Source organism: Parus major, chromosome 1A (genome assembly GCF_001522545.3).
Source record: "Parus major isolate Abel chromosome 1A, Parus_major1.1, whole genome shotgun sequence".
NCBI classification, from domain to species: Eukaryota; Metazoa; Chordata; class Aves; order Passeriformes; family Paridae; genus Parus; species Parus major.
Genome location: NC_031773.1, coordinates 21,147,295 through 21,174,826, shown reverse-complemented (window position 1 = coordinate 21,174,826; position 27,532 = coordinate 21,147,295). Strand labels below are relative to the sequence as shown.

General features: G+C 36.6%; 1 protein-coding gene across 7 annotated transcripts in view; it reads left to right on the top strand.

The window, feature by feature from the left end:
• The window catches only part of PTPRZ1 (protein tyrosine phosphatase receptor type Z1), a 131,338-nt gene that overhangs the window by 92,931 nt on the left and 10,875 nt on the right, over positions 1-27,532 (top strand). For 2 of the 7 annotated variants that reach the window (XM_015628526.1, XM_015628524.1), the window contains exons 11-20: positions 1,775-1,818; positions 4,361-7,931; positions 11,517-11,661; positions 17,734-17,825; positions 21,121-21,206; positions 23,476-23,496; positions 23,657-23,753; positions 25,187-25,269; positions 25,975-26,109; positions 27,389-27,523. In XM_015628526.1, coding sequence (XP_015484012.1) covers positions 1,775-1,818; positions 4,361-7,931; positions 11,517-11,661; positions 17,734-17,825; positions 21,121-21,206; positions 23,476-23,496; positions 23,657-23,753; positions 25,187-25,269; positions 25,975-26,109; positions 27,389-27,523 — 4,409 coding nt within the window. The remainder of the gene's footprint in view (positions 1-1,774; positions 1,819-4,360; positions 7,932-11,516; positions 11,662-17,733; positions 17,826-21,120; positions 21,207-23,475; positions 23,497-23,656; positions 23,754-25,186; positions 25,270-25,974; positions 26,110-27,388; positions 27,524-27,532) is intronic. The other 5 variants (XM_015628529.1, XM_015628525.1, XM_015628530.1 and 2 more) reach the window with 4 other exon arrangements.

The following is a 27,532-nucleotide window of genomic DNA, read 5'->3' as shown; positions in this document are numbered from 1 at the left end:
AATAGTGACCACAAAAAGACTGGACAGAATTCCTCTGTACTAAAAGCATGTTTCAGAGAAATCTGTTGAATACCTAGTACATGGTCTGGGTCTATTATGGGAAGGCGTTCAGGCTAATGTCAATATTTGATTTGTATCATTGAGAAGCCAGGGAATATCATTATCTCATCCACCCCTTCCTCCCCTCTGCTCCCCTCCCCACCCTGGCCCAGAGCCTCCTAGGCCTCAGGAGTCAGAGGTAAGATAATTTTTTATCTCTTTAGCTAAAGAAAGGTCATTTCTGTACTTGGTAATTTATAGATGTTTGTTACTAGAGGACAATTTGTAAAGATTTTGTGCAGCATTGCTTAGCCAAAATTTGTTTGCGTGCTATAACCTACAAATAACACTGTATGAGCTTGTTCATTTGATAAACTTCATCTAGTGTATGTTGTATATAGCACATCTCAATTTGTTTTGAAAGGTATATATGAATAGACCAAAGAGAATACAAATGAAGTCATAGATCCCCATCTGACTTTGCAAAAACAAGAAATACAGAGATGGCATCTTTATGCTAGTGTGTTGAACAAACTACATTTGAGAATTGTGGAGGAAATGCAGACATGGATCTGTGTGTGATGGTATTGTTAGAATTGCTCTCCAGACTAAGACATTGGCATTTTCACCTAGTGCAAATCAGCCCTGAGAATATGTGTTACCCCTTGTGTGCAGACAGAGTGCTAGAACATGGCTTAGGAGAAAGCCTTAGAAAGCCTCAGAATATGGGTATTTTTGTGGGCCAAAGGAGCAGTAAATGTGCATTAGTGCTCTGGAAGGGGTGTTAGATTTCCTCACTAAAGACCTGTGCCAGTTCCTACCAGAGAGGTGGATGTTTCTTTCAACCTGCTTTGAAGCCTCTCTTGCTGAACACCTTCAGAAATATAACATTGTATTTGGCCAAAAAGAGAGAAAGAGGGCAAAAGACTGCCTCTAAATTTGGAGAGATGGATTTTCAACTGGGTTGCAGAAAATTAACTTCTTCAACATGTTTCAGCTGTTTTTTTATTTTTGAAAATTGGGAATGCATCAAAAGCCTCTAGAGTAGTTCACAGAGCATGCAATACCTGTTTCTTAGGAATTTTTTCTGGGGGAAAAAAAGAGGTTTCATGTCTTTACATAAAATCAAGCAGAGTGGGAGTTTGGAAAAGGCTGTAAGCACTGGGAAGGGTGGGTCTCTTTGGTCTGCCTCTCTGGGAGCGTGCAGTCTGCTGCACACTGACTGTGATGGCACTGCTGTTGCTCTAGAACCTATAAGTCCAAGCCTGTGTGCACAAATAAGTAATTTTCTATATGAAAATTATAGAACAGATTATTTTACAATAGTATCTTCAGAGCTTTCAGATTTAATGTAGAGAAATAGTTGATCCCCACACTTACTGGTTTCTATCTCTTCTGTATTTTTGCATTAAGCTGTATTTCTCATTGAAAACATTCCTGTAAACTTGGCTTTCCCCAGACAATACGTGGTTTCTCCAAAAGTGCAAATCCAATGGTATCAAAACAGAGCCAGACAAAACTGTTGTGTCTGAGTGAATGTGTCCTGTCTAGATGAGTGAGCACTGCTACCCTTAGTAGATCCAGGCAGTTGGCCACTTCTCCAAACACAATCCTACAAAAAAATCTTAGACATGGTCTCAATAACCATATTAATTAATCAGCTGAGTCCTTGCAGAATTCAAAATTCTGTCTATTTAAAATTGTGGATGATATGGTGTGTATTTTTGTTTTATAGAGGCTGACCTCATTCCTGAACTGAGTGAAGCTGAAGAATATGAGGTATAGCATTCATTTGTTTTTTAAGAGAGTATTTAAAATAAATACATTTCAACTAGATTGAAATTATATTCTGTGAAAATTTACAAAACTATGTCACCAATTGAGAGTATTATCTGCATTTATGTATACATATATATATGTGCTTATATAGCCTTTGAGCTATATTTCTCCAAAGATAACTCTGGAGATCCCTCAGTATTTCTCTGGGGCTGGAGATGCATGGTGAAGTAAAGGATAGCACAGAATATTCCTAAATATTTTTAAAATGGGGCATCAGTTTACAATCTGTGAAATCTGACAGAATTGTTCATTTAGCAGAATCAAAGCTGCCATCCAGTGTCAGGCTTTTTAGTTATTAAAGAGAAGTTTGGTTTGACATTGCTTGTGATGGTCTTACCATGTAGTGAATTAAAGAAAGGGAGGACGATAGTTGTGCTGAAGAGTAAGACTCAATTGTGTCTGCTATCACTGTGCTATTGGTTTAACCATTACTCAGAAATTCTTGGAGGGTCAGTTGCTTCTTGAATTCAAGGTAGACTTTTAAGTATAGCTCCATTTTACAAAATTTTTGATGATCCTATGATAACCTTCAGAGACTTCAGTAACTAGGTTTCTGGTGTTGCAGCAAGGAGAGATGTACAAATACCATGATTAAGTTTTTAACAGTCTCTAATATCAGTTTTGAAGAATAGACAGTTACTTCAACAGGACATTCATCAAGTAATATTAAGTAACTCCTCAAAATTTTTAATCTATAGTTTCAGTCTATGACCACAATATTCTCAGCACGTGACAAATCCTTTTATTTAAATAGACAGCCTGTGCTTACCTATCTATTTACCCTCCCTTGCACTTGTGGACACTGAGTAATCAGTAATACAGTCATTTCTCTGTTGTTGTGATCTATGTATCTAGATTATTATATTGCATCTGTTAGGTGCCAGTGAACATCAACTGATTTTTACTTGAACCAAGGAAGTTTAAAAGTGCACACATTGCCTTGCAGAAAGTAGATATTTAGAAACAAGGGCCTGTGCAGTCCAGCCCAGGTTTGAATACAATCAGTCTTGGTGCTGCTGTCCCTACATTTTAGGTGTTTAGTCCTTAGAATGAAATCCAAACCTGAGAGTCATATCTGAAGTACCTTATATTGTGTGAGTGAATTATGGGTTCCTGGTTCCAAGAGGGACTGCAGTGTGAAGCCCAGCTCTAGCCTAGTGGGTAAAGCCCTTGCTCTGAGGAGACATGATAAGAGCTCACAACTCCTGTTTGCTGAGTGCCTCAGTCAAAAATCATTCTTTCAAAGGCTGTTGATTTTTTACATTATTTTTCCTGTTCAGTGTAGGAATGGGAGATCTATTCAACCTCAACTGTAGTGGAAACTGAGGAGTTGTTAGGTTGATAACTGGGCCTATCTCCTGTCAACTGGGTGTCTTCTCTCAGCATTTGAATAAAAACCAGTGGCATTTCCACCACATCACCAAGCCAGATCCCTGGGAATAAAAAAACAACAACAAAAAAGCCCACCAAATTATAGTACAAGAGGCTGTGTGGTGCTCTGGCTCTATGTATGCCTGTCAAATCAAGTCTCTTCAGAAAGTGAAAGAGTACCTCAATCTAGATTGCAGTTGGGCTGGGACAGGTTTGGTTCTGGTGCAGCTCTAGATGGCAGCACAGCACAGAGCTGCAAGGGCTGCTGTGTCTAAGTCAAAACAAAAATGCTTGCTGAGTGAGTTAGGTGCTTCGATGTTATGTTTTTTCATTTGGTGCAGGGAAAGCTGGAGAGGGAACAAAAAGATTTGACCTTAGATCCTCAAGTACTGCCTAAGTCCTGATTGCATTCAGGCATGTAATTTTTTTTTTTTTTTTTTCCTTTTGGATACGTCCTTAAAAGGCAAAGCTCTAACACAGATTTTGCACAAAGTATTGTTATTCATCGTTCATATTCAGAAAAAAAAGGGTCATGATAGGGGATATGACTCACAGTACCTGTGAAATTCTGACAGTCATACTGAGGATCTTTTTTTCCAAAAAACTCTCGATGATTCAGCAGAATTGAGGTCATGAATACATTCTACAAATTCTGGTTTTATTATTACAGTTTAATTAACATCAGGATATTAGTGCAAACCTCTAAGGCATTTTGATAGCAAAACCATTTTTTCATTGCTGTGTATACAATTTATGCTATATATTGCATATACAATTGCATTTTATTAGGAAAGAGAGCTTTTATAATAACATAAATAAATACAATGAGTGATTTTGCCTCTCAAACACAATTTAAGTAAGGTGATACTGAAGAAGTTGCTGGGACACAGCATTTTTCTGGTTTTATTGCAAATAAGTAATATTTTTTCAAGATGAAAGAGTTGCAGTTAGTACTTTCGTTTAAGACCAACAGTCTTCTCAAGTGTTGTTTTGCTTTACCCCTCTTGATTTATTAATCCAGGAAAATGTATTATTACAGTTTTAGTTTTCATTCATGTTCAGAGCCTCTAAACATTTTTAATTGTCTTTGGCTACGACGTTTTTTTCAAAGGATGAAGTTGATGAAAAGGAAACAGAGGTGGATGAAGAAACTGCAGTGGTTCCTAGCACTGACAGTACAATGAACCAGTTGAGGAGAGATTTTCAGGTGATTACATCCAGCTACAGTCAAGAAAAAATGGGCACAAAACCCAGTGAAGCTAAAACAAATAGATACTTAACAAGAGAAGAATTGCATGGTAAGGATAATATTTTCAAAGCAGTTTATTATGCTACTTCTCCACCTATTGGTGAAATTTCTGAAGAGGAAGATCCTTTCTTGGAATCCCAAACAATTACTGGAATTTCTCCTCAACTCACTGACTCCACCAAAGGCAGAGAAGAAGAGTTTATATATCTTTCTTCAGGCACCGAGCCAACAAGAATAACCACCACTGGCCACAGTGACGAAGATTTCTTATTGTCTCCTTTTAAACCTCATCAAGAATCTGATGACTTTTGGAGTTCAGTTCCTACCACTTCCTCATCACAGCTGGTTACAGAGGAGACCTCCCAAGAAGATGCCCTTCCTTCAGGAAGTCCAGATATAAGTGTGCATGATGTTCTTACCCAAGGCTCCATTAAATATGTTTCAGAAGTCGTAGCACCCTCAAGCTCCGATGAGCCTCCAAAGCATGCTTCTTCTACTGATGGAAATGTATGGTTTCATAATGCTACAGATCCAACAACTCCATCTGTTGAGACATCACCTAGCGGGCAATTGTCTCAGACCGGTTACACTGATGCTTTTGTAGAGGGATTAAAGCCAACTACAGTGCCCTATTCAAGCAGCTCAGTGGTTTCACAGGACACTTCAGATGCGGATTTAGAATTGCCACATTATTCTACCTTTGCTTTCTCCTCTGCTGAATTATCACCTCACTCTATCTCTTCAAGCTCTGGAGAATATGGTTCTGCTTCTGCTGCCAGTGAGGTACTCTCTCAGACAACTCAGCCAGTCTATAATGGTGAGATACCTCTTCAACCTTCCTACAGTAGTGAAGTGTTTCCTCTAGTCACCCCTTTATTGTTTGACTCTCAGATGCTCGACACTACCCCTGCTACATCAGATAGTGATGTGACCTTGCATGCTACACCTGTATTTCCCAGTGTTGATGTGTCATTTGAACCCACCCTGTCTTCCTATGATGATGTACCTTTGCTTACATTTTCCTCTGCTTCCTCCAGTAGTAAAATGTTTCACCGTTTGTATACAGTTTCTCAAATGTTTCCACAAAGTGCTACTCCAGCTGTTGCAAGCGATAAGGTGTCCCTGCATGCTTCTTTGACATTGGCAGAGGGTGATCCATTAATACAGCCAAGCCTTGCTCAGATTGCTGATGTGGTGTCACATCAGACCACTCATGCTGCTTCGGAGACGCTGATATTTGGTCATAATAGAACTCACATATTTTCTCAAGTTGAACCATCCAGCAGTGATTTAAATATGCATGTACTATCTACAATGTCTGAACTTCCTTATGCTTTGTCTGGTAATGTGGGCTCCCTCCAAAGCTTTACTGTTTCCTATGACTCTGCAGAATTTGTGCATGATTCTGTTGACGTATTTCATCAAGATCCTTTATTTAGCAGCTATAACAATGTACTGGTGCATAAACCTTCTTCTGTAATATCACAAGCTGATACTTTGCTGCAGCCTACGCGCTCTCTTTCTAGTGACACGGATTGGTCTGAAGCGTACTCTGGTAGTGAGTCCCTTTTGCCTGATACAGATACTTTGACAGAACTTAACGTTTCTTCCTCTGATTTTGTTGATGAGATTCCATATGAATCATCTGGGTTTAGTGATGTTAAGGTGCTTCAAAAAGCTGATGTTATATATGGAGATGAGAGAGAACTGAAAATTTCCTCCTCTTTAAGTGAAAAGGCTTCCAGTGCTGAAAGTAAAGTGATACATGAACTTTCTACATCTGTTTCTAATAATGTTGTAATTGAGCAGAATATGTCTCTGCAAGAAAGCCCACTTCCTGTTTCTAGCACAAAGGGAATCCTTCCAGTCTCTCTTGCTTTTTCCACTACTAAGATATTTGATCATGATATTAGTAAACTTACAGAAAAGTACCTTTCTGTTCAGCCTTTGCATGTTACAACTCCAGCCTTTAATGATGACACTTTGCTTAAACCTGTGCTTAGTGCAAGCTCAGATCAAGCTCTCTCTGTCCCTGCTTATAGCAAAATGTTATCCTCGACTCAGCTGTACTTGTATGAGGCCTCAGCTACATTAAATAACGAAGCATTACTGCAGTCCTCCTTCCAATCTTCTGGCGATGGCACTCTGCTTAACACAGCTGCAGTTGTGCCTAGTGATCCAATATTGGCTGAAAGCTCAAAGGTTCAAAAAGATAGTTCTACATTTGACCAAACATTGCATCAGATGCCACCAGGTTCTGCTACAACTGAAAGCAAGCTGCATTCTACATCTGCACCTTCTGTTCCTGATATGATGTCAAACACTTTTAGTAAGCCCACAGAATCACTTCAAGGTTTATCTTTTTCTTATGCAAGTGAGAAATACGTTTCATCCAGTTTATTTAACAGTGAAGATGTTCAGAAGGTTATGCCTTCATTGTACAGTAGCGATGTTTCATTCCAGCTGACCAGTTTAGAAAATACAAATGCCTTTCCGTCCCAGGCAGCGAATGCTGTAACAACTCCCTTCCTAACAGGTGACCCATCATCACATGTAGCTACTCCTACAGACAGCCATATCTCTTCAAGTGTTTTTGAAAGAAGTGAGGCTGACAGTGTCTCTTCAAGTTCCACACTTGGTTTTGATCCTGTTCATATGCCTGCAGTTGTTTCTGGTTCTGATGTGTCCGTTCATCACACTCTTCCTTTATCAAATATACTTATTTCAGTTACGGCTGTTCCTTCCAAAAGTGAGATCCCTGTAACTTTGAGTAGGTTGCTGATTCCTTCTAGAGAATCCTCTGGGTTGTCTCCCAGTATCATGTCCAGTACCGATTTGTGGTCTTCTGTAGTTGAGGATGACTACGATGAATATGATGATGGCTTCCCTGTAAGTAACTGCATCTCATGCACTTCACATAGCGAAGATCAGGATATGGTAGTAGAGGATGAACATACAAAGGTAAATAATAACAAGGAACAGAGTAACCTAATCATAAGTTCACATTCTGAGAAACCTGAAGAAGAGAAGTTTTCTACTGCTGCATCTGACAGTCAGATAAACCGTGCCATGGACAGACATAATCATACATTCATACCAGCTTTGACAGCAAATGTGATACCTGAGAAGCACAACAACCTGAAATTTTTGGAGAACCACATTCAGACTTCTAGTGTCCAGTTGCAAAACACATCAGAATCTAAGTCTTGGGCTGTTTTGACAAATGATGAAGAAAGTGGTTCTGGCCAAGGTACCTCAGATAGCCTTAATGATAACGAAACTTCAACAGATTTCAGTTTTCCTGACCATAATGAGAGAGACACTGAAGGGGCAGTTGAAGCAGGTAACTCAAAATTAACTCCTGGATCATCACAGTCATCAGCCTCATCTGTTACTAGTGATCACTCATCAGTATTCAACATCTCTGAGGCAGGTTAGTTATGGAAAAGTCTAATGAATAACATGGGAAGCTGTGAGGGGATACTTTTGTGCCATAAAGAATGAGAAGGTTTATCTATAGATAATAAAGGGAGAACATAACAGTGCCAATGGGTGTGATTAAGGAAGCACTGGGGAACAGGGGTTCATACTGAGCTGGCTATCTGGTGAATGCTACTTCTGGCTACTTAAAACTGCACCTGAAATATTCTTCAGTAAAATGATTGATGCTCTGCTTTTGGATAGATGCATACTGTGAGCAGAAGTTGTTGTGCAAAAAATCTGAAAACAGAATTGTATCAGTGCTAATTGTTGCTTTTTGGTCTAAAGGTTTGAGAGGGACTTAGGTTCTCCATTGAGTTCTCTGTGCAAGGATAAGTGCTGCCCTTCCAGAAATATCACCAGAGCAAACCATGCCTCTGCCAGAGGAAACACGCCTCTGATATTGTCTTTTAAATTTACAGCAGCACATTTTTTTTGTGTTTTCTAAGAGGTTGAACAAAGAAGAAGATGCTGATTTGATTCCAATTCATCTGAACTCATAAAAGTATTCATTTTTATTCTGTATATGCCATTTTCAGATTTCAGTGAGATGCAGAATTTTTGTACCAGATTTACGTATTCCCAAAGTAGAGCCAGATTATCCTCTAGCTGTTTATATTTAATGTGATTTTCTTATTTATTCCTCTTAAGTTTAGTGGGAGTATTTGCAACCCATGATTCAAAGGATGAAGTCAGAATTCAAAACTCTTAACGCATTTCCTTTGTATTTAAAAATGCACTGTGGAAAATCGGAAGTATTCAGATACATAATTTTAATTCTTTCTTGTGTTAGAGAACTGAAAATCAAAGAATCAAGTAAAAAATAATCTATGATATTTAAAAAAATAACAAACAAACAAGGTTGAGTTGGTGTTTTAGAAAATAAATTGAACTTCTATTATGTGCTTGCAGCATCTGTAGAGGGCAGTATCATTCAACTAAACCCATTAAGGAATGGAATTCACAAGGCATGGGAACGTTTCGGCCCAGTCCTACAAATAAATACACAGTTGAATTATATAAGGTTGTATTCCTCATGAGAAATAGAATACTGATATGAAAAGGTGGTTAATTGACACTCCATATAGTTGGGGCTAGTAGAATGGGAAAAATAGAAAACAAAAATTAAAAGAGAATAAAAAACATTGAAATTACTGAGTCCTAACAAGGTAGGTGTAACAAAACTGAATCAATAAGTGGATTAGCTCACTGGTCACAGTTACCACTTTGTGTAAAATGCATACATTCCTTCAAATATAAGCAAAAATACCATTAATATTTCAAAACTTATGTTATTGGTATGAATGAGTGTTGCCATAAGATACTAGAGTTTACACAATAGGTGTCATTTGAATTTGTACCAATAGTAACTCAAAAAGGATTATACAGTACTGGAGGAGGAGGAGTACAACAGACTTCGTTTGTCTTCTAGATATTATTGAAGGACACTCTACAGTATCATTTTATGTACATTACTTCTTTTCCAACACATGATGCCAAATACTGGCTTTTAATAAACTGAACATTCAATTTCAGGATGTCTAACATGCTGTAAATCAAAGACATATTTTCTTAATTAAATTATAAAGAAATTAAAGAAACACAAAAATGGATCTCTCACCTGTGAACTTACTTATACATTGCAGTGGATTTTGCAGAAATTGGTGAAATATCTTCTTGTTTGTAACCATTACAGAAAAAAATTGTCATTTAAATTTTTCCCAGTCTTGTAGTTATTGGTGCATAATTATGCTTGTTCTGAACTAGTATTTTCTCCGTAAGACTTCTATGACTACCTAAACCTCTCAACTTCTGTTGAAAAACTAAGACAAATTAATAGATAGAAATATATGAAGGATCCAAACACATCAGGTATTAGAAATCACAGAAATCTGCTATAGGTGAGATTGCCTTCTCAGCTGCCATCATTGGAGTGATAGCCAAGTAGGCTAGAAACCCCCTGGTACAGGAGCAGCCTTCACTTCCTTCCCCATAGGAGGAGTCCTAATGGAATGTGGTCACAAAGTCTGAAGTAACCCTCTCGTCACAACAGATAGGTTTGGATTTTATGCTGTGAATTAGTCCAGAGTTGGATAAGCAAGTCTGACTGTTCAAAATAGTGTTTTCTCATGCATACACATAGTTTTTCTCTGAAGTCAATAGGAAGTACCAATTTTAACCTGCTCAACATACACTTGGAGATTTTAAGAAGCAACTTTGTGCCTTCAGTTACTTTGCCCATTGAGCTGCAGAATTTAAAGAGAAGTGATTGATATGGGTGTTAAAGAGTATTTTGAAGTAAAACCAAGAAGACATCTGCAAAATTAGAGCCTAGACCTTTTTGCATATAAAGTCCTGAATGCCTCTAAGCTCAAGAAAATGGAAGCAAATAGAGATAGAGCTGCCTGGAAATCTGTACTGTGTGAAGCCATTTGTTTTTTAACATCCTATTTAGAGCATGTAATTTGCTGTCTTTTTTTTTTTTTTTTTTTTTTCCAGATTCAACTCCATTCCTTCCTCCCTTTGTGTAAAAGCTTTTCATTTATGTAGAATTGGTCTCTTGAAATCCCAATGGAGTGCAGATGTTTTCTATACAGCAAAATTCTGCTCTTATACAGAAAATTCACTGAATTAGGGCTGTTCGCAAAAGCAGAAAACATTCTGGGGGTTTAATTCTAAAAAGTGCAAAAGTGCTTATTTCTACATTTTAACTCAAATAATGCTTAAAATAAACTGCACAGATTGAAATAAGTCCATTATTTTGCATCAAAGTCACAATTTTAAAATAATGACTTCTTGAGATACAACCAAAGCTAAAAATAAAGTATTGGTGTTGCCCACCATTGTGTTTCCTTCTTTAATAAAATTACAAAATATATTGTTTTAATCTTCATATGCATTCCTACGTCCAAATATTTCTGTCATCCAACATTATATGGCTCACAGAAATATGAAACCAAAGAATATCTGAATAATAATTTGATCACCTGTAAAGGTGGAGGTGGGAAATTTAATTGTGGCTCCAGAATAGTTGACAGAGGCAACTAGATTCAAAGCAAGCAGGGTGTATTTATAAGGAAATTTACAGAATGGTCAATGGATAAAAATACAGAAAGATAAACTGGAATACAGCAAGTACATAAAGACTATTGCCAGCAAAGTGATTTGCATTATATGACTGACAGTTTAATATCAACTCCAATATTATATATCCAGATTTCTTAACTCATTTGGCTTTCAGCTAATAATACAGATTAAAATAAAAAAAACTTCTTCTGAATTTTAACAACAGTCTGCTATTCTTACAATGAGAAGTCTCCACTGCTGGAAGGCTGAGTCACATAAGCTTGAACACTTTGCTTTACCCTCTATCTGCTTATCTTCTGTAAGCTGGTTTGCAAATGTATAAACTCTCTGCGGTACATAGTAAAAAATAGAGGTAAGTGATATTAAGTAGGCTCATTGTAGGACACATTCACCTGTGCTGTGCATTTCTCAGAATTTAAACATGGACTGTTTCAATTTTCTCTGACTGCAGAGGCAAGTAATATTAGCCATGAGTCTCGTATTGGTCTAGCTGAGAGTCTGGAATCAGAGAAGAAGACAGTTATACCACTTGTGGTCGTATCAGCCCTGACTTTTATCTGTCTAGTGATTCTTGTGGGTATTCTCATTTACTGGAGGTAAGTTGTTTTTTGGTTGATCTTTTCTGTTTTAAAGAGCTATGATTTGAAAAATGTAATTGGCATTATTGAGCTGGTTTACAGGAGGGAGATTGGATCTTGTCTCTTACCTTGTCTTCATATTGCTCAGTGTCATGAAGATGAAAAAATGATAATGGTCGTTTCTGTCCAAAAAACTCAACTGGCTTTTTTTTTTTTTTTTTTTTTTTTTTGCAGAGGGTTTAACCACTGTAAACAGTTTATTTCCATATTGATAGACCTTAGTAAAAAATAACTCGTGATTGATGTCTAGAAACCAAGGGACTTAACAGAACACTGGGAAAAGCAGGAGGGAGAAGAGAAATAAATATCATGGCATGGGGCTATTTACTGTCTTTCCAGTCCTTTCACCATTAAAAAAGGTTAATTTAGAATGAGAATCTGTGGTCCTCAACAGGACTATGTAAATAAGCAATTCATATGGCATGGTAGGACTGTGCTGTAGTGACACTGTGTGGAAGTTAGGGGTAGTCTGATGGTACTATATAATAGTGTAACTCTTTGAAGGTCACTTCCTGAGTTGCTCTTAAGATGTTATGTGATTAAAAAGTCATTCTACTTTGTGATTCTGAGAAACTAAAATTAGCCCCCAGGTCTTTCAAAGCTTTAGTGGATAGCTACAGATGTATTTCACATACTCACGTGCTCAGGTTTCCTCATGGATGTGTTTCTGTGACTTGATTAATTGATAAGTCAGTAAAAAAAAAAAAAAAACCCAAACAAAAAAAAAACAAGATAAAGAGAATTGATGGTTATTAGAAGTCATTGTAGCATAATCAGTAAGAGCAAAAAACTCTCCATCCACAGTGTGAAGTAAAATAGACCAGCTACCATGGCACAGATCTCTTCCATCCAGCTGAAATTACCTTCTCAGAGAGGATAAAAAGAGTGGCTGCATTCACATTTGCACTGTTTACTGGGGATGGCCTCTGCCCTGTGCTAACCCCAAACTGTGTCAAGCATTATGTGAAATACTGCAAGGTGGCCTGATCTAAGAATGTACCAGGAACCTTCTCAGCCACATGGCAGTATTTGGCAACGCTCAAGGTTTTGGCTTGCTTCCACTGGTTCTAGTTAAAGTCAGTCTGACTAGGCACATGTCTGCTTAAGCTCTCAAAACCCTTGCAGAGCCCTAAACCTTTCTCAAGTGTGCAAATTGTCAGGGAGGAAATGCTGTGGTGGGCCAGAAGGTGGAAATAAGTTGCAAAAACTTGTACTGCAGTGATTGATCCTGCTTCAGCTATGCTAACACTCAAACTAGCAGCCAGAAACAGGACCTTGCTCTTACAGGGACTGTATAAAGAAATGGGAAGACAGGCCCAGACATCTTTCAGATGCTTCCAGAGCTTGTTTCTTCTTCCTTCATCCTGAATAATCCTGCTTAATCTTAAATGAAAAAAAAAAATGGTGGAGAACCAATAATTTTGGCCCTTTTCGAACTATTGTAATCTCTAGGTTGTGATGTCAGGATTGTGCTTACTGACTTTTCTTCTAGTCTCCTGACACTGGTTTTCTGTCAGCCTATCAGGGTGGGGACAGAACTCATTCCATCCCTGAACAGACTAGGCTAGAGAAGTCGAGTTCAAACATCCTTTGTTCCAGGAGTGCTAGTGAGTCAGACAGCCTTTCCCATAATTAAATACACTTTATCAATGAACCCTGAGAAATATTTCTTCCACTTTTCAAAGTAGTAGCTAATTGCCATAATAATTGCAAAACTCATTTCTTTATGCTTAGCTGGATAACTCTGTTCTCCATCCCAGGATTTCCAGCTAACCACTTGTAAACTGAGAATCTTTTCCTGTCATTCGTGTTATGCAACATGATTGTTCATATTCAACTTCCAGAGGGTTTCATCCTTGATGCTGAACAGTATTTGAAATCTCTTTTATTTGCCAAAGAAGGCCATGCATTTAAAGACCCAGATTGTACAGTTCTAGTAATCCTACATGTTACAAGCTTGTTTTTGGAATAACATTGTGTTCATTTTGTATTCTTTCTCTGGGAATGAACAGTTCTGTAAAACAGGTCTTTGAAAATAAAACAAAAATCCCGTTAGCAGTAATATCTTCTTGCCTTGAATCTAATCCTTTCTGTATTTCTTGTGTACTACAAAATAAAATATGGAGCTCTTTTATTGTTAATCCTCAAAATTCTCGTGGTATTGTGATAACACCAGTAACTATTTCTTATTTCAGGGGAATGCAACATAAAGACTATGCATCATAGATAAGAGTTTACAGCCCTCTTTCAAAGTTGCCAAAATACTCACCTGTTTTTAAAGACTGGAAAAAATCAGAATATTAACTTCATTACTATGCAGATTTCATTAAGCCTGGAAAATATTAGTAGAAACTGTAAGATTTTTCTGTTAGATTTAGTTTGTTTTAAAATAATTGCTCTTAGATTTAATGTTTCTTTTTATAATGCAACTTTTTTTCCCCTGATTTGGGCCAATTATTTTCCCTTATTAAAACACTTAGGTTTACAAGAAGTTATTCTATATTTCTTTCACAGTGGTATTCCAGAAAAACCATTGGTCTATCTCAGCTGGTCACTTGAGTGAACAGTGTTTTAGGTTGTTTCCACTGTTAGTTCCTTATTTGAATATGCAAAAGGTGTGTCACTTGGTTTAAAACTAAATAACTTCCAAGAGCAACAAGTTCCAGTCTCTCAAGGTTAAAGAAAGGCAAAATTATTTATTTCTTCACTTTAATGACTTGTATCAGAAAAATAATTCTGTACCATCTGTTGTTTGGGTTTTGGTTTTGGGTTGCTTTTTTTTTTTTTTTTTTTAAATGAAATTGTTAATCAGCAGTTGAGGAAATTCCTCAATCTCTTCACTATCTCATTAGGCACAATTTCAATCTTTTTATGATAGATATTTATTTCTCTGACAGGAATGAAAACTTCTAATGGCAATATTGTCTGAAGATTGAATAATTACCAGTAGGAAAATACACAATTTTTAACTACTCTGGTTTTGTGTATCTTTTGTAATTCAAGCAATTTTCAAATAATGCAGTTTTCCTTTCATTTCTTCAATATGATTAAGATTATAGTGGAATAAACAAGGAGATTCTTTGCCTTGTTTAGTGGCCTTGGTGTCCAGATAGACTTTTTTTAGTAGCTTTAGAGAGAATTTTCTGTCCAAATCTAGAGTCTACCCATTTCTTTCAGTATCTGTCTACTTTCTGAATTCTTGCAGCAGAGATGTGGCAGGAATACCTGAATGTATTTGCTCTCTTCTTTTCTTGATGGCTTCATTATTACCATTTCACTTAATTATTGATGCTTGTGCAAATTAGCTTTTATAATGATTATTTTAAGAAGAGCTTGAAGAATGATAAGATGGTAACAGTTATCAGTGGGAGTTGTACCATTCAAAATTCTTTTTCAACTAACATGTGTGAATTGTAGTAAAAGACCAGCTCTAATGACATGAACCTCAAACTGCTAATGCACTTCCAGGTCCATTTGCATCTGTAGACATACTGAGTATCAGCTGCCTGTCATTCAGCCTGTTAGACATTTCGTGATAGTAACACTTCAGAAATTACCAACCTGGTGTAGTTATTACACCCTGAGTAGTTATTTTAATTTTAATTTTTTTTTTAATTTTAATTTTCCTCTACCATCGTATATAATTTGAAACATGCCTGTCAGAGAACATTGATTTTCTTAGCCATGGTTTGAACTAATGCCTTGAGTCCTGTGATAAGTTTATGGGAACAGGGTTAAGAACCCTCTGTGAGGATCATTAGGTTTACACATGCAGAAACATTTAAACCAAATTTAAATGTACAGAGGCCACACTCATCCATCCATAAAGGAAAAACTTCTCAACAGTGTGCCATGTCATAAATAAAAGTCTTAATAAAATCTGAAAGTTAAAATTTCAGTTGACAAACACATAAAAATTAATTACAGCTATTTAAAAACTGTATAATTGGCATCCAATTGAGGATACACTTACAGATCCTTTGGCTTCACCAGATCTTTAAATATCTGAACATTTTTTAAAAATCTAGTGAGTGTTTGAGAATACCTACTGGCATATAATTCTGTGAGCTGAAAAGACATGGAAGTTCTCAGAGGAAGAAGTGATCACGCCTCTAAGAGCACTCTGCATGAGCAGCAGAAGCACAAACACATCCTCTGACAGATGCCTCTGCCTTGCAGGGTTCAGCTCCCTGAGTCCCTGGGGCAGGAGCACTGCACACACAGTCCCATGCACACAGGGTGCCGTGCTCCTGCCAGCCTCCAAGAAAATCTGTGTCCCCCACAGTCTGAGGCTTAGCCTTGTAGTCCCAGGTAGTTCCCACTGAAGTGTTCATTCAGATGTAGTATCCCTGCTGTCAGACCAAAGTGCTGCTGCTGCACAGATCCAGACTGTAATTAATTCAGTGGTTTAGCACTGCCCCCATATACACAGTGTGTGTTTGAACGAGTGCAGTGTCTAAATTACAAATTACAGTTTTAGGTTGGAAATCTTAGTGCTATGATGAAAGGTGTAAATTAAATAATCAGGTTATTGAGTAATGGGACCTTTTGTCTGGAAGTTTGAAACAGTCATCACTTTTTTCATTAACAACAAGTGATAATTAACGGGATGTTGGTATTAACATTAGGTTTAGTCATGAAGGCTTTCAGTGCTGATGCAGAAGCAGATGGAGCCTATTTATCAGTCTTATTACAGGTGAAGTCAACTGCTATGAATTTGTCTCCCAAATGTGCTAAGGGTGTAATTTATTTTCAGAAACAATTAACTTTATAAAGATTAAAAATATATTGACTCAGTGAGGGATAATGAGTGTATGGCATAATATGAGGACATTTTAAATGCAGCTTTAGATGTGAAAGTAATTATGCTAATTAAATTCTTTATAGCTCAATCTTTTCTCAAGCAAATAGGTGACAACGTTAGTCCATAAACCTTACATATGATGGCTGTTCACAAGAAGAAGATGGTTGGGGGGAGGAAACTTTTTGGGTTTGGAGCTTTAGCATCAAATTGCTTGGCATGTTTGGTTGGTGCAGTTTTAGTAAACACAACACATTATTGGCTGTGCCCAGCAGACAGGGCCAGACTTTCCAAAGTGTTTAATGATTTGAAACTTGGAGTCTTGCCTGTGTCTCACAGATACTTCACACTCAGTTCTGATACTAACTCTTGAGTTTTATGCTAGCATTGAGACAGCCCCTCTCACCTCAGCAGCTACTAACTCTGATGCTAGAGACTAAAATTTAGAAGGGTGTTCCCAGGTGCCTCCTGAATGTGTTCTTGATCTGCATCCAAAATTGCCACTTCTGAGTAAAACCAAGTACCTAACATAGTATTGCTCAAAGTATCTCATGCAAAGTCAAAACTTCTCTGTGAACATCACAAATAGGCTTTTAGAGAATGCTATCTGGACTTCAAATTTAATTGTTAAGTGAATTACCAGAACTGTTTTGCATGCCTCAGTTTTCCCTTTTAGGTAGCTCTCTGCTTTTTCTTCTGTTATAAGAGAATCCGTATTGTACACTGATAGAAAATTCCCAACACATTCCGAGAATATGGGCATGTTTCCCAGAGGCTTAATTCAAATAAGTTTACCAAAGCCTTTATTACCTATATTAAGTGAATTTGGATAAGTAAGGAAAACAGTGGCATTTTTGGTACTTGGAGTTGTGCAGCATCTACAGTAGCTCCTGATTCAGTTTCTTTTTCAGCTATCACTATGTCTAATGTGTGCTCTGTCTTCTGCCTCTGGTATAGGTAAATGCATGAATTATGCATTATGCTGAGGTGATGTTGTATCTTCATGTTGTATGCATAATTTAGTGAAATGCTGTGGGAGTATTTATATTGTAGCAGTAGTATTTGACACTCTGTGAAAATTGGTTTTCAAAACTATGATTTTTCTTTCTGACTCAATAATGCCAGAATTCCAAATCATCTCATGAGGTTTTGGTGAGGTTTTGTTGGTTTCTTTTTTCTTTCCTTTTTTTAAATTTTTTTAATATTTTTGTATATTTTTTCCTCTCTAGGAAATGTTTTCAGACTGCTCATTTTTATTTAGAAGACAATACATCACCTCGAGTGATTTCTGCTCCCCCAGCTCCTATCTTCCCAGTCTCAGGTATTTCTGGCAACTGTTCTGTGGATTGGTGTTAACTGTTGGAAGATACTGCTTTATATATGTCAATATGAATTCTTCATATACTGTAACATCTGTAAACCAGAGTTTTGTAAAAATTCTGAATACTCCTGAATGTAAAAATCCAAATACCTCTTGTACAAATCTGTGTAAACAGGTACACTTGATATTGGCAGACTTGTGTTATTAATAGTCTCTTCTGCAGGTAACACAGAACAGAAATATCTTTATTACAGATATTTACAGAATTGCCTCAAAGATACTGTGTGCTTTGTAGCCATTTTAAGTGTAGCCTCACTAGAGTGGCTGCTCATGTAGCCATCTGAGCTACACTAAACAGCTCTAGAGGATTACACCAGCAACATATTCTGTTGTATTTCTGCCTTTAATTGGATTTGTTACCTGTGTATGGAACTTGTAAAAGGATGAGAATGTGCCTCATCTGTCTGCATTTCACTTGCAATTACGGACTTACATATTTTACTGGCATAATTACTATGGTAAAGGTATGTGAACCTGTCATGAAAATAACACAGAAGTTCAGAATATTATTAGCATTTTCTGATTCTATATCCAGCACATTTATTTGGAGAAGTAAAATTCCTTTCTTTCCTCGAAGAGTATCAGAGAAGCATGTGCAGCCTTCCAGCTTCTTCAGTCTGTATAGAATTAAATAGATTAATTTCAATTATCTATTTAAACCCAAAATAGATTGATTTTGAAGCAGATCCTAAGTCACATATGACACAAGGTTATCTTGTTCCACAAGTGATGTTTTCGAAAACTACGCTATTATACAAGGAGATGGATTTTCAGGGAATGACTAAAGGAAGAAAATCAGCCCTTGTGTGAATTACTAGTAAACACGTGTAATTAAATAAATCCCAAACACTGGGCTTCCATTATAACTGAACTGTAGACATCTTCAAATGCAACTTGTATGGATTGCTGCTTTTAGGAGATGCATAACCTTTTACTAAATGGTTAAGAAACAGAGCTATGGCTTGATTTCAGAAAACATCATTATATATGAATGTCAAGCAGCAATCATTATAGGAAATCTCTGCTTTAACTCTCCATCATTAACTATATTGCATTACAACTGTACCATTTTCTTACAATTTTTCCTGACCGGCTCACCTCAGGAGGAAAGTGTTTTCCATCATCATAATTGCACTTACAGTTATTCTGAGTGCCTAAAATGAGTGTTTTGAAACTGGAGGTTTTCCTTCAGAAATGGTGATAGACATTAAAGAGAAAATTTTTTCTAAGTGACTGAAGATACACAAAATATTTTATGGAAAAAGCTGCAAGCACTGAGGAAATAGTTTTATTTTGCATGCAACAGATGTCAAGTGAACAGTTACTGTGTTTTCTATTGCACAAGTGTTTCAGCAGTGTCATTTTACAATTGCATCTAATTACAATATAATACTAGAAAAGAGTGTAAGGCAGAAAGAGTATTTTGCAGCTGTTAAGTTTAATTCTCATGGCTGTGACCAAAAGCACACTTCACAGATCTAATTATATATTGTTTTCCTTCCATAGAATTATATATTAAGTTTTCATTCCTTTCATTGGCAGAGATAGGAGATCTGCAGTTATTCACAGAATATGCCATGGCTCTTCACAGCACAGTTCAAACATGCATTCAAGTAGTCATGAATTACAGGGGAGGATTCAGATTCACTATCAAACTCTAAGTAGTTTGAAGTGATACCTGCCATCCAGATATAAAATACATTCCTGGGTTCAGAAGTAACTGAACTGGGAGATTTGAATTGGGCAAGGATTTGAAAGGCAAATCCTAAAATCTATTTCTCCATTATTGTACTCTCTTTTTGGGTCATTTACTTTGCCTTCTGGTTTTGTGTTTGCATATCATTAGGGTAAACACTAATGAAACATTCCAGGTTTCATCTCCAAAGTGTGAAGATTGTGTTACACATTTGTTCAGCTTCTCTTAGGCTTGACTGGATAAATTCACCTTTTGTGTTCAGACCCAGTCATATAAGTGGAAGACCAGATGGATCCTAGTACAAATCAACAAATTCTTGGTAACTGAAAGCTAAAATTATTGGGATAGATAAATGCTGAACATCTGTTGATGTGAATAACAGGTCCTTGTTCAATGTTTCTGATGTTTTGTTCACATATGAAATGATGATGAAATTACAGATTGTGAAATAAACATATTTTTAAACCATGAAAGACTTTAAGGAAAAAACCCAGCAAAATTATTCTTCAGAACCAAAACTAAGTGAAATAATGTCATCCTTTAGCAGATAATGAGCAAACAGACGACTTTGTTTGCACAGCATATTTGCATTAAAGAGAAGATTAAAAGTCCCAAAGGTTTTTAATGCGATTCCTGATGCATATTCTACTCAAGGGGTTTTTTTGTGTTTGTCTAAAGTAAAATGGTGATGTTACAATAATCACATTTATTCCTTGAGAGTGTAGATTTTTTTCTTTGTGGGTAGCCAAAGAAGACTTAAAGATAAATCTTTCATTTAAAACTTGAAGCATGAAGCCTGATGTAAAAATCTCTGGTCAGTACTGCCACGATCAGACATAATATTATTATCAGTAGGTAGTCATAGAATCACAGAGAGAGCTGGGAGAAAATTCTGTATGGAAGGCAGTCACTAATGCAGTAAAAAAATGAAAATGAATTCCTGTTTCTTTTGGATGCCAATGCAAACATGCAACTGTGAGTTAATATGAAAATACTGGCATAATGCTGCTTTAATTTAGTAGGCTTGGGACTATATGGCTCGTCTGTATACTGGATCCAAGCTCCAGTGCAACACTAATCAGCGTGGAGCACCCAGACAACTCTGCCTAATCATTCCTTTTTTGTCAGTATTATCAGAGCTCTCTCCCTTTGAACATCATGTAGCAAAGAGCTAATCCTTCCATATCTCCTTGACTTCACAGGGAATTTTGTGCGTTCTTCTATTTACAGACAAGCTCAGCGTCTTGCAGAATCAGCACCTTGATTTGGGGGGCTTACAGACAGAGCAAGACCTAGCAAGGCATTTGCATTATCATCTTTCCAAATAATAATTTAGAAATGTACAAGAGTTAGGTAACTATTTTAGAAATATTAATGACGTCAAAGAATGTTGTATTTTTGGGGGAGTTGTACATCCAAAGTTCACGCCAAGGATTTTATTTCAGGATGTTTTGTGGATTGCCTACATATAAACTTCATTATATGTCACTGGCTTTTTATTCTACATAAATATATTTTTTGTCTTTTCCCACCCCTAAGATGATGTTGGAGCAATTCCAATAAAGCATTTTCCCAAACATGTTGCAGATTTACATGCAAGTAATGGTTTTTCTGAAGAATTTGAGGTATGGCTCTATGATGTCATCTTTTTATTAGCATGTACAAATAATGTTAAGTTTAAATGCCTGCAAACAAAAATTGGGGCATTACATTCTGACTTGGGCACCAATTTCATGAATGCATGTAAATGTGAGTGCTTTGAGCCCAGTATGGAGTTTAAAGCCTAGGGTGATTCCTAAAAGCTAACAGGACTGGAATACAAATGGGAATGTTTATTATTGTGATAAAATACTGAATAAGTGTGTGGATAAACTATGCAAAGGTAGTGCAATGTATATGGGTTATCGGGTACAGAGATAGATCTAAAGCTTTTCCAATACTAATGACAATTGAATTTTGCAGAAGCTACCCACACTTGCTTGTTCCATTTACAGAGAAAATAAAATGGAAGTAATAATGAGTACCCATGGCAAGACTTCTGATTAACAGGGGAGCTAATGTAGTTTTCATATATGGTAGTGAAAGTTTACAGTTCCTTTCCTAAAGTATATGGTTCATAAGAGTTATTTCAAAACGTTGAAACATATGCTCTAATCATACAATGTTACTATTACCATATGTAACTAATGATCTTCATTGTTTTTCACACTCGTGTATTGCAATCAATTTAAATACAGATACATTCTAATTTAATTCACATAAACATTAAAACCACAAATACCACAATTAAAACTGGCATTTGCAATTTTTACAAGAGTTTTCTAATATAATCAGTCAGTTGGGGTGGAAACAAGTATTTTAACAGATCTATTTTTAAAATATGATTGTAATCTTCCTGTTGCAAAAACAATAATGAAAGTAAAAATTCAGGGTTTTGCATCTTTAAGTTTTGCTTTTGTTTCTCTAGCCTAAGTATTGTGATCTAATGGACCGAAAATTCCATGCCCTTCACATAATCTTCTTCATCAGCATTTCTTCTTCAATTCATTTAACATTCAGAATATCCATTTGACTGTGGGACCAAATTTGTAAATACTTGTGAATGTCCAGTACATATTCATACATTACATATGTGCATATGCACTGATGGAACTGGACCCCAACATGACTAGCTATTAATAAGAGCAGACGTTGAGGGACTGTATGTAAATACAATGGATACAAAGTTCTTTCACCATTAGTGAGTGCAGCAATACAGAAATCAGATTATTCATTCTAAATTGATCTTTTCCTACAATTTTACTTTTCCTAAATTATGACAGTGATCTAAAGACCAAATATAGTGCATGTCACTGAAGTACAGCTGCAGCATCTGAAATATTTCATGCCAGTTTTAACTCTTACCAAGAAAATTCGGTGTCCTCATAATTTCTTTGAGATCTTTTTTGGCTTTATGGACTACCCCATAAGTAGTGTTCAGGTCTTTTCTCTACTGATAGAGAACTTAGAAGATTGGGAAAAACTGAAATATAGTAATTGTCTTTGCAGAGTTAGCATATATTTGAAAAGTACAAGAGTGGTTCAGATTTTTGGGGGGTGGGTAGCAAGTTTTTTTAATATTACTACAAAATAACTCATTTAAAATCTAACTTTTAAACTGACAACCATTTTTCATATATATATTTAAGTAGATTAAGGTGTTTGACATTAAAATGAATTATAAAAAGTGTTGGGAAACATCATTATACTTTCAGTGATGGCAATGTATTTGCTATTTAAAAGTGTGGACCTTATAAATGCTTGAGTTTCTTGTCAGCTAAATTCATCAATAAAACGAATTAATTCTGGGAGTCTTACAGACTTTGTGCCTGTCTTGTCAAGCCTGTCTCTCTCTTTATAAAATTGTTGGCTTCACAGTGAAACCGCTGGCAGCCTGAGTGAGGGCTGTAAGTCTGTGCTGTGAGCCTGGCTGAACTGCACACGGTCCTGCTTCAGTGGAGGTTTTGCTGCTGAATGCAAAGAGAGCAAAAGCATTCCCCAGAGAAACTAATGCATTTATAAGGACACATAAAAATTCCAGTGAACTGTTAAATATATAGATAATCTGGCTAATCTGTGATGTTGCTCATATGTACAGGCTTTCACTGGCCTAAATGTAATCTAACATTAAAGATAAAGATAGGAAAAAAGATGCCAGCATTTTAACTGGGAAAATTACCTCGTTTCCTTTAGGATTTATGTCAAAATACTCAGTTTTGTTGTTATTACAGATATATTGCATGACCATAACTGTTTTCCATATAGTAATCGTAATTTTATATAAACACTTATCCATTTGTTCTGTGCTGTGGAATTTGATTTTTTTTACTTTTTTTGCATTCATTCCCTCATTAGACACTGAAAGAGTTTTATCAGGTAAGGAATTATTTCACTGCATTTTTTTAGCAATGACGTAGTTGTAAAATATCATAGATATTTGGGCATAAGGTTGTGGTTATTTTCATGCTTGCTTACTGTATTTAGAGGGATTTTATGTATCTTAATGTTACTAAAATGTGACATCCTTTTTTTTCAGGAAATCCAGAGCTGTACTGTAGATCTAGGCATTACATCAGACAGCTCTAATCACCCTGACAACAAGAATAAGAATCGATACATAAACATCGTTGCTTGTAAGTAAAGACATCACTTGTTGTTTTGTGTGAGAAACAATTATAAACAAGTATAAATTTGTATGTTATTAGGGGAACCAAAAATATTTCTACACTGAAACCTCCAGTTTCTGTTCAGGAAAGTGCTCCTTGGAGAGGAGTTAGCATCAGATTTCACATTTCTTCAAGTTAGTCCTCTGACATTCTGCTGCTTTGGTGAGCATGTGTTAGCAGGATATATTTGTGTCTTCTGCAGTGACCCAAAGGGAGTTGGGAGATTTCATTCTAATGCCATTAGAATGAAGCTTTGATTGTCAAAATTAATCCATCTTTGATTTAGAATAATGGTGATTTATTGTATCTATGAGCTTCAAAATCCCTGGATATATTTACTGTCATATATAAACATAAATGTTCTGGTTTTATGTTGTATTATGCCTGGCAACAATGTAATACAACAGCTACATTAGCCAGTACACTTGTTTTCCCATTGCATCACTCTCCCAGATTTCTCTTCTCTGAAATACATCTATTCAGTTTTGTTAATCTCTCTTTCAAGCTATTGTCTCTGGTTTTTTGATCATTTGATGGCTCAATACATATTTTAACTCTCTGTAGCATGTCAATTTTATTTTGATTACAAGAAAGCTCTAAATTAAGTCTATTTTCAGCATGCACTGTCACTAAAGCTTAATAAGAAAGGGGACAGAGTCAGCTGTCTAGCAGAAGACAATGTAAACCAGCAACAAGAATTTCCAATCCCCCTGGCTAAAGATGTCTCTAAAGGTACAAAAACTCAGGGATTTTCCTCTGCCACTGTGTTTGTACCTGATCATACAAAAGGTGATAGCCCAGGCTTGTTTTATTAAAGAGCAGTGTGGAGGCAGCTTTTAGGGCAGCTGAAGTAGCAAGAATTGTCCTCTGTAAGTGACTCAAGTGCAGTCCTTACAGTCAGTGCAGGCTACAGAACACTTCAGCTCACCCTGATGCAGTGACTGCTGACTCTTCAGGTGACCAGCGTTTACAAAGTCCCACTGCTCTCCAGAGTCCGCTCTTTTAACTTGAAATTGAAGTTCCTCAACACTGATGCCTGCTGTCGTTTTGAGACACCCCACTGTGCAGATTTGGCAGTCATGACACAGGACTTAGAGAAGACCTGTACACCTTTGCAAGCAGCAGCTGGAGGCTATAGGGGAAGTGTGTCATAGGTTAAAATGACCCCAGGTGCTGCTGTCCACGCTACTAGATTCTGAATCCCTTCTAATTTTGGATTAATTTCTTTATTTTTCTGAAAATTAGAATTTTTAATTGGATTCATTCCTAAGGAGTGGATGCTTGCATATGTGATTGTTACTGTATTGGCCTTATGTATTATAAAAATACATTTCATTATTTTACAAGAAAGAATATAATTCTTACCAAAATTGCTTATTTTCTCCCTTGTTTTACTGCAGATGATCATACTAGGGTTAAATTAGCACAGCTTGCTGAAAAGGATGGAAAACTGACTGATTACATTAATGCCAACTATGTCGATGTAAGTGCCTTTTTCTATGCATTGGCCTATTGATCTGTCAGCCTTTTCTGTAGAAAAATTATATATGGAGATGAACAGATTTTATTCAAAAACAGTATCACAGTATTACAGATTTTGTTAAAAAAATTTTTTGTGGTCTAAGTTAGGTCTACAAAGTTAAAGCAAAGGTAAAATGTCAATTCTTTCTTGAATCCATCTTGATATTGTAGCAGCTGCAGCTTAATGAGAGGCATTTTTAAAGTAAAAATGTCCTGTCACATCTGAGTCACTTTAGAAGTATATCTCATCTGAGTGGTTAATTCTCCCATCTGAAGTAATCTCATGAGAGGAAGATGCCTTGGAGCCTCACCAGTATACCACATACCATATACCAATATACCATAACCAGTTTTCATTACGTAATTATTTACATGTGAATGATCATGATATGTTTTTTAAATCACTTTTGCAACCCATGTGTATGTGCCTCGTAATAACTGTCGTGTCAATGCTCTGCCTAAATGTGGGCAGTGGCAGAACAGCTGTATTCATATGTCACCTGATACCACAGGGTTTCTGCAATTTCAGTAGTTAAAAATTTAAAAGCGCTTAAAAGCTTTTCAGAGTCTTTAAAAATAAATATATAAAATGTCATGTACACCTCCCAAACTCCTTTTGCTGATGGACAGTGATTTGACTAGTGCCATTTCTTATATTTCAATTTAGGGTTACAACAAGCCAAAAGCCTACATTGCAGCTCAAGGGCCACTAAAATCAACAGCAGAAGATTTCTGGAGAATGATATGGGAACATAATGTGGAAGTTATTGTGATGATAACTAATCTCATTGAGAAAGGAAGGGTATGAGTACCGTTGTCTGATTTTTATTTCTTTGATGTTGCTAGATCTACCTGTAACAAACTCCTATCTTTCTTTTTGAAATCTGGTTTAGTCAATTATTGAGCAAAAAGCAATAGTTTGTAGCATTTGCTTGTACCTGGAATGTCTACAGAAGTATAAAGTTGAGAATTTGTATCATGAAACTAAAGAAAATATTCAATAAATCTTGAAAAGACCATGTTCTAACCACAAAAAAAAAATCTTATACTGAAAAAAAGACTCCATGTATATAATATGAGTGGACAGACTGTGGGCCTTGTGCCACGTTCTGCCACCAATCTGCTTATCTGCTTGCCTTCATGCGCCTTGTCAGGGTTGCTTGGACCCTGGAAAGAGAAGAGCATAGTTGAAGTGAACTTTTCTGGACATTCACTGTCTGCTCCTTGTTAACAACCCACAGTACTCACAGTTCCTTTCCCACTACATGACTAGACACCCATTTGTCCCGTGAGACAAAATGAAGTCAAATCCCATCACAGGGTGTGTGTTCCTCTGATTATGTGATGGGAGTATACCTGCAACCTGGGGACACATGAGGAGACATTGCATCACACCACACACTGGCAGCACTGCCTAAAATGAGTGTAAATCTTATCATACAACCTATGAAGCATCTCTCAGATGATACAGGCACAGCAATCGCAGATGAGGGCTGCACTGGGAAGTACCACTTCATTTGCAACACTATGCTATAAAACAAGCACTCTTCTAATGCTCCTAGAAAAGGCTATATGACAACCCAGACAAAAGGCTGGACATATCACAGCTCTCTCCTGCATATTCTAGCCATACACTCTTACCCTCACTACCAGATATAAATATACTCTGCCCATACTATAAACTAATCAGACGCCACATACAACTCTACTGACATGGATGCATTTCTATTTTTCCTATAGATCACGTTATTTTCTTTTGTTTTAAGAGTGTCTATAGAATGGAAAATTCCACACTATTAGACCCTTTTAACTCTGATAGTACAATTTAAATCTCTTTTTCTGAGTTTTCCAAATAAAGAGCATATTTGTACAGCTATCCCTCTACAGCACAAAATAATTGTTATTTGTACTTTTGCACATAAGATCATGTCTGTTACAAAGTGGGTGTATTGACAGTCCTAATACAGTTTTCTGCTCTTAAATTTGAGCATTTCAGCTTACTAGTTGGGCATTCTAAGTTGTTTTTTTTTCTCTATTATTTATAGAGAAATTTTCTAACAGAGAAAATTTCTTTCTAACAGAGAAAATGTGACCAGTACTGGCCTGCTGAAGGTAGTGAAGAATATGGGAACTTCTTGGTTACTCAGAAGAGTGTTCATGTACTTGCCTATTACACTGTGAGGAATTTTACTCTTAGAAACACCAAGATCAAAAAGGTTTGTAGC